The 7615-nt window shown below is 36.8% G+C and overlaps 1 protein-coding gene across 4 annotated transcripts in view; it reads left to right on the top strand.

The window, feature by feature from the left end:
• The window catches only part of VMP1 (vacuole membrane protein 1), a 127140-nt gene that overhangs the window by 19393 nt on the left and 100132 nt on the right, over positions 1 to 7615 (top strand). For all 4 annotated transcript variants that reach the window (XM_010861612.1, XM_010861609.1, XM_010861611.1 and 1 more), the window contains 3 exons: positions 1715 to 1850; positions 2991 to 3081; positions 4432 to 4542. In XM_010861612.1, the coding sequence (XP_010859914.1) occupies positions 1715 to 1850; positions 2991 to 3081; positions 4432 to 4542 (338 nt within the window). The remainder of the gene's footprint in view (positions 1 to 1714; positions 1851 to 2990; positions 3082 to 4431; positions 4543 to 7615) is intronic.

Here is a 7615-nt window from a genome sequence, read left to right as displayed (position 1 = left end):
TCTTTGCTTTCTGCCATAAGGGTGGTGTCATCTGCATATCTGAGGTTATTGATACTTCTCCTGGCAATCTTGATTCCAGCTTGTGCTTCATCCACCCTGGCATTTTACATGATGTGTTCTGCATATAAGTTAAATAAGCAGGGTGACAATATACAGCCTTGACGTACTCCTTTTCCTATTTGGAACCAGTCTGTTGTTCCATGTCTAGTTCTAACTGTTGCTTCCTGACCTGCATACAGATTTCTCAAGAGGCAGGTCAGGTGGTCTGGTGTTCCCATCTCTTTGAGAATTTTCCACAGTTTGTTGTGATCCACACAGTCAAAGGCTTTGGCATAGTCAATAAAGCAGAAATAGATGTTTTTCTGAAACTTTCTTGCTTTTTCGATGATCCAGCGGATGTTGGCAATTTGATCTCTGGTTCCTCTGCCTTTTCTAAAACCAGCTTGAACATCTGGAAGTTTACGATTCATGTATTGTTGAAGCCTCACTTGGAGAATTTTGAGCATTACTTTGCTAGCATGTGAGATGAGTGCAATTGTGCAGTAGTTTGAGCATGCTTTGACATTGCTTTTCTTAGGGATTGGAATGAAAACTGACCTTTTCCAGTCCTGTGGCCACTGCTGAGTTTTCCAAATTTGCTGGCATATTGAGTGCAGCACTTTCACAGCAGCATCTTTCAGGATTTGAAATAGCTCAACTGGAGAGTATATGCATTTATAATTTCAAGAGATGATGCCAAGAGATTTATTATTATTTACAATAATAAGTAACCTTAATTGTACATATATATACACGTATTAACTCATTTAATCTTTAACAAGACCCTAAAAAGTAACTACTGTTTTTATTTTAGCGAAGAGAAAACTGAGGCACGGAAAGGTTAACTGGCTTTGACCAGTAGGTGGCAGAGCCAGGGTTTGATGTCCCTTCACAAGGTTTTTTTAGAGCAGAACCTGCTGGTCTTCCCTGATATCTCAGATGGTAAAGAATCTGCCTGCAATGCAGGAGACCCGGGTTTAGTCCCTGAGTTGGGAAGACCCCCTGGAGAAGGCAATAACAACCCACTCCAGTATTCTTGCCTGGAGCATTCCATGGACATAAGAGCGTAGCAGGCTATAGTCCATGGGATTGCAAAGAGTCGGAAATGACTAAGTGACTAACACTACTACTACTAGTTGGCCTTCACATTTTGAGCTCTAAATCACTTTGTTCTATGATATGATGCTAAATTGCCCTTCACAGAAAGTGGACTAATTTAGTATTCCAGTAATGTATGGGCTTCCGAGGTGGCTCAGATGGTAAAGTGTCTGCCTGCTATGCTGGAGACCTGGGTTCGATCCCTGGGTTAGGAAAATCCCCTGGAGAAGGAAATGGCAACCCACTCCAGTACTCTTGCCTAGAAAATTCTATGGACGGAGGAGCCTGGTAGGCTACAGTCCATAGGGTCGCAAAGAGTCAGACATGACTGAGGGACTTCACTTTGACTTTCAGTAATGTATAAGAGAAACTTGTGTCCTGACTCTAAAATAATTCCAAAAAGAATGATAAGAGTAGAACAGCAGGACATAGCCTAGACTTGGCACAGTGTGAATCCGGTTGTTTGCTTTTGAGGTTTCTATGCAGTCCTTCAAACATGGGATAGGAAGATAGGTGAGTTTTGAGAGTGACTGGGAAAAGTAGCATCCTGTTTTAACTTCTGCACTAATTTTTTCAGACCCCTCTTCAGTGAATGAAAAGAAGAGGAGGGATCGAGAAGAAAGACAGAATATTGTCCTGTGGAGACAGCCACTCATTACCTTGCAGTATTTTTCTCTGGAAACCCTAGTAATCTTGAAGGAATGGACCTCAAAGTAAAGAGTCTTCCATTAACTTTTATATAAACTGTTTTTACTAATTCTAGAAGTCTTCAGCAATCTCCTATTCCTGCGACCTGCTCTATCAAAATGGATTAATTAAATTTAGAATGTTATAGGAACATATATATTTTCCTTTTTATATGTAGTTTGAAGAAAAATAGATTAGGGAAACACTGCTATTTGTTCACTGGATTATTACAGTTGACCATTGTCTCCTATTGAATCCTTTAGGCAAAGGAGAACCCTAAAAACGAAAGTTTTTTCTTCTGGCTTTACCTTCAGGAGAAATCAGGCCTGTGTACGATACACTGATTCTTTAGCAGGTCAAGGTTCAGGATACGTGGCACTACTGATAGTTTGAGCCAGTGAAAAGGACTCTGCCATGGAAATTGTGTTCTGTCTTTGACTTTAGTACTTGTAAGCCCTGTTTCTGATATCATAAAGAGCAAGTTGAACTTTTAATTGCCTTAATCATTTTATGGTTTACCTTTCCAAGATATCTGTAATAATATCTTACATTTTTATTGTACTTGCGGTTTATAAAGTATTTTGTAACACTTTTTAGTTCATTTGATTCTTCTAGCAATTCTGCGAAGAAGGTAAAATAAATATACGATCATTATGATTTTAAAAACAAGGAACAGAATCAGATTGGTTGAGTGTCTTACTCCAAGTGCAGTACTTTAGAGACTCTGATCCAAGTCCTCTGACTAAAGGCTAAAGCCCTATGCAGTATATACTTGTTCAAATTCATTTCTAGTTGGAGGATAATAGCTTTACAGTGTTGTGTTGGTTTCTGCCATACAGCAGCATGAATCAGCCAGAAGTATACATATATCCTCTTAGTCCTGTCACAATTAGAGGCTGGAGTATATACAAGCAATTTGGGGGTATAGGGAGGGCGGCAGTGGGGTTTCTAGTGAGAAATTAGATTCTGTACCCATGTATCTTGTTTATTCTCTTCTGTACATCAAGAGACTATAGTCTTTAAGAGCAAAAGAGCTCAGTCCACCAAGAACCACTTCTAAACCTGAGCTAAAAAACTTCATTGTTTAAGTGAGAAATGTCTTGAGAGTGATGAATCCTAAAAACGAGACTGTGATGTATCTCATTTTTTTTTGTTTTGTTTTTAAGATTATGGCATCGTCAAAGCATTGTGGTGTCTTTTTTACTGCTGCTTGCTGTGCTTACAGCTACGTATTATGTTGAAGGAGCACATCAACAGGTATGAGGTTCAGTGCTGTTCTTGTTCCTTCCCGAATCCCAGGCAGTTTCAGAATGGAACTGTTTTGGGATTTGTTGTGGGTTTCGTTGATTTTTAAAAAAAACTTATTTTACAAGTGATATCTTAATGTCTTATTTTTAAGGTCAAATATTAAAAATATTCTTACGGTAGTTCATGGCTGCTCAGTATTTGGTGTATATCATTCCTTTTTACCTTTAAGGATTTAAATGTAACTTTCCAAGCAGTGTTTAGTCAAAGCAGCATGAATTCCTTAATCACTACCAGAGTCTTCATATTTTCTATACTGTGACCTATCAAAGCTCATATACTCATCCTAGATTGAAAGTTTGGTTTTATATGTATAAAGTGGGGGGAAGTTCGCTTGCCTGTTGTTTATAAGTACAGCATAAATGAAGGGAAAATAGGACATTTTGTTAATAACTTTTGTTAAAATAGCAAAATGTTCATGTATTCTGATAGGAAATAGTTCTAAAAGGGTACCATTTCACATGTTAGAGCAGTTTACCTCTATATTCATCAAAATGCCAATGGTGATTACCTTTGGTAGGGTGGAGATTATGAACGATAGTTGTTTTTTACTTTATATATTTCAACTTGTCTGTAATAAACATATATTGCTTGTAAAATTAGGAAACAATAAATGGCATTAAAAGGAGGGGGGTGAAGCAGTTTGCTTCTAATCAGAGAAGTTTTTATACATATAAATGCAGGTTTTAAATATATTTTAAAGAAATCTGTGTGTGCTATTAAGAGTTCCCAGGGAACCGGCTTGATGGATTTACTGTCCAGTATGAGCATCTAAACTCTGGAAATCTTCCAAGTCCGTATCCCAGTGGGCTGCAGTTTGCTTTTGCTTATTAAGCATCTTGGTCTTAAATATATAAAAATAATTTTATGTACATTTTTTACTAGAATTCACAAGAATATGTTCTAGTTCCAAATATTATATAAATAACCACCTATCTCTTACAACTGTATATATATTATCATGCTTTTTTAAACAAAATTTGTGAAACTTTTAAGTGTCTTAAAAATTTTTATTCTCATAGTTATCAGTAATTTGCATATTTCCTACAAATGTCATTATAATAGTAGGAGTTTTAAAACATTAGTAATGAGCTTTATTCCAGTCACATGATTTTTTTTTTTTTTTGGTCATCTCTGCTACCACATGTTAGAGGAATTAGGTCTCTTTAAGGAGCCTTGAATCTTAATACTTTCTATTAGAAACTTAGTGTTTTTCTTTTTTTTTAATTGTAGTTGATAAATACGTTTCTGCTTAAGAATTCTGATTTTGTTTTTTATCACCTTATCTCTTTTGTTTTTCAGTATGTGCAACGTATAGAGAAACAGTTTCTTTTGTATGCCTACTGGATAGGCTTAGGAATTTTGTCTTCTGTTGGGCTTGGAACAGGGCTGCACACCTTTCTGCTTTATCTGGTAAGATTAACTTCTAATAATCGAGGTTGAAAGAGATTATGTTTTAATTTGTCCTTATACTTCAAAAGTTAAAGTTCTAATGTTTTTATTTGACTGTCTTTGTGTTTTATATGTATTCTAATCCTCCAGTACTCTGTTTTGGTTTTCCTTTTGAATTGAGAATTTAAAAAGAGAAGGGAGGGGAAAAGCCTTAGGCAAATGAGATTGTTTACTTATGTTAATTCAGCCAGGAAACGTTTTTTTCTGTTGAGATTTGGGAATAGTGGTTCTCTTGCTTATGCAGTTACATTGTAATAGTTGAAGTTATTCAGTTGTACGAAATTCCGCGTACAGGTTGGAATTGACTTGGACAGTAACTTTCTCTGTTAATAGCCAGTGAGAAATGGGGTCTCCCTCACATCCTCAGATAACCGTGTGCACAACAGGATGGTTACTCTGGTATTCTTACTGACTGCGGCTCATGAAGTGTGATGTGTGCAGAACTGATGCTTTCTTAAACTCTTTTAAATCAAAATATAAAATGTACCCTTCCTAAAAAATACATATTTTTTTACTTAGTTTAAATTAGAGAAATGAAAGAGAGGTTTTTGCTTTGGACACTGGCAAATGTAATGAAATAATGACAGAGCTAGGACTGGGGGGTGACAAGCGTGACATCGAGGGCACAGAATTTATATACTTTTAGGGTCATAGAAATGTGGGTGGGGCTCATGAGTGAAGACCTCATTAAATTTGTACCCTGGATGTCTCTCTTGTTTCACTCTCTTCCTGTCTCTGAATAATATATTGAAAACAATTTCATATTTGAAAACAGCTTGCTCTTGATGGAGAAAACAGGTGAAAATTTGTCATAGCAGTACTGATGGCTGAATAGAGTTCAGCAGTGCAAACACTTCCAATCTCTATGCTTCAATGAATTCATTTCTGAAGCAGGTATGATAAATATTAGGAAATGAGTATTCAGAAGGCTGCTTAACCAATGATCTGAAGAATAAGGATTAATCTATAATACATAAGTTCTGTGAGTTTATGGGAATTTTAAAACATGGAATTTTAGAATTCTGTTCATGACTGCTCATTGATTTTAACCCAGATAGAAACATAAATCCTAGATAAGTGATCCTATCAGTGTTTCTTTAATTATTCTAGAAATATAATGCTATACTAGAGGTTGCGGCAGAGGAGGAAAGAAGAAAATACCAGTTCCCTTTCTGTTCTTTCCTAGACCTGTCCTCTTAGATTCCTTGGTAAGATCAGATTAAGGAACTCATTAGTAGCATTTGATTAATTTGGAAGTATTTAAAAAGCAACCCAGCTAGCAGATTCTACTGAATCTTTAAAGGGATTCTAATGAACCTTATAAATCCTTTAATAAGAATAAGAAAAATTTGAAACTTAGAAGTTTCACATTTTCTGTTTCTTTTTATATCCTTGAGAAACTTGTATAAAATGTCATTTATAAACTGTGTTGTTGTGAAAACATTATTATTTTAGTTCCATTGATTCATGTAACCAGTAAAGGATTTAAAACATACAAGTAAGCATTTATTACAAAATGTATTTCAGTGAAAAGTCAAATCTTTGTTTCGTAAACTAAGTAGTTATTTCTGCCCTTGATCAGAGTGCAGGGTTAAGGGAATGTGGTTAGATTTTTCACAAGTTTAGAAGGAATTCTTCAAAAACTATTTAAAGGAAAGTATCACTAAGTATTACTAGTTAAGCAAATGTGGAGATAAAGTCAAGGAACATCTGAAACTGTTGCATTATACATAAAAACCATATAAAACATTGTGGCGTTATCATTGCTGGTGATAAACTGGCATCCAGATGGATGAGACCATGTTTTTCAGCATTAGATTAATTTGATTGCACACCAGGCTTCCCTTTCTTCATTATCTCCCAGAGTTTGCTCAGACTCATGTCCATTAAGTTAGTGATGCCATCCAACTATCTCCATCCTCTGTCGCCCCCTTCTCCTCCTGCCCTCAGTCTTTCACAGCATCAGGGTCTTTTCCCATGAGAAAGCTCTTCACATCATGTGGCTGAAGTATTGAAACTTCAGCTTAAGTATTAGTTGTTCCAGTGAATAATCAGGGTTTATTTCCCTTAGGATTGAGTGGTTGGATCTCTTTGCAGTCCAAGGGACTCTCAAGAGTCTTGGTCCAACACCATAGTCCAAAAGCATCAGTTCTTCAGTGCTCAGCCTTCTTTATGGTCCAACTCACATCCATCCATGACTACTGGAAAAACCATAGCTTTGACTATACGGAGCTTTTTTGGCAAAGTGATGTCTCTGCTTTTTAATACGCTGTCTAGGTTTGTCATAGCTTTTCTTCCAAGGAGCAAGTGTCTTTTAATTTCATGGCTGCAGTCACTGTCCACAGTGATTTTGGAGCCCAAGTAAAAAAGTCTGTCACTGTTTCCATTGTTTCCCCGTCTGTTTGCCATGAAGTGATGGGACTGGATGCCATGATCTTCATTTTTTGAAAGCTGAGTTTTAAGCCAGAGTCTTCAGTCTCCTCTTTCACTTTCACCAAGGCCTCTTTAGTTCTTCTTCGCTTTATGCTATTAGGGTGGGGTTGTCTGCATATATGACGTTGATATTTCTCCCAGCAATCTTGATTCCAGCTTGTGCTTCATCCAGCCTGGAGTTTCTCATGATGTACTCTGCATAGAAGTAAAATTAAGTAGGGTGACAATATACAGCCTTGTCCCAGTTCTGAACCAGTCCATTGTTCTGTGTACAGTTCTGTTACTTCTTGACCTGCATACAGGTTTCTCAGGAAGCAGGTACGATTGGCTGGTATTCCCATCTCTAAGAATTTTCCACAGTTTGTTATGATCCACACAGTTAAGGCTTTGGCTGTGATCCACACAATCAAAGGCTTTAGTGTAATCAATGAAGCAGAAGTAGATGTTATTCTGGAATTCCTTTGCTTTTTATATGATCCAGCAGATGTTGGCAATTGGATCCCTGGCCTCTCTGCCTTTCCTAAATATAGCTTCTACATCTGGAAGTTCTTGGTTCATGTACTGTTGAAGCCTAGCTTGAAAAATTTTGAGCATTACCTTG

This window comes from Bison bison, unplaced genomic scaffold, assembly GCF_000754665.1.
Source record: "Bison bison bison isolate TAMUID 2011002044 unplaced genomic scaffold, Bison_UMD1.0 scf7180017864472, whole genome shotgun sequence".
Classification (NCBI taxonomy): Eukaryota; Metazoa; Chordata; class Mammalia; order Artiodactyla; family Bovidae; genus Bison; species Bison bison.
The sequence above is the reverse complement of the archived record's forward strand: the minus strand, read 5'-3'. Positions and strand labels throughout refer to the sequence as shown.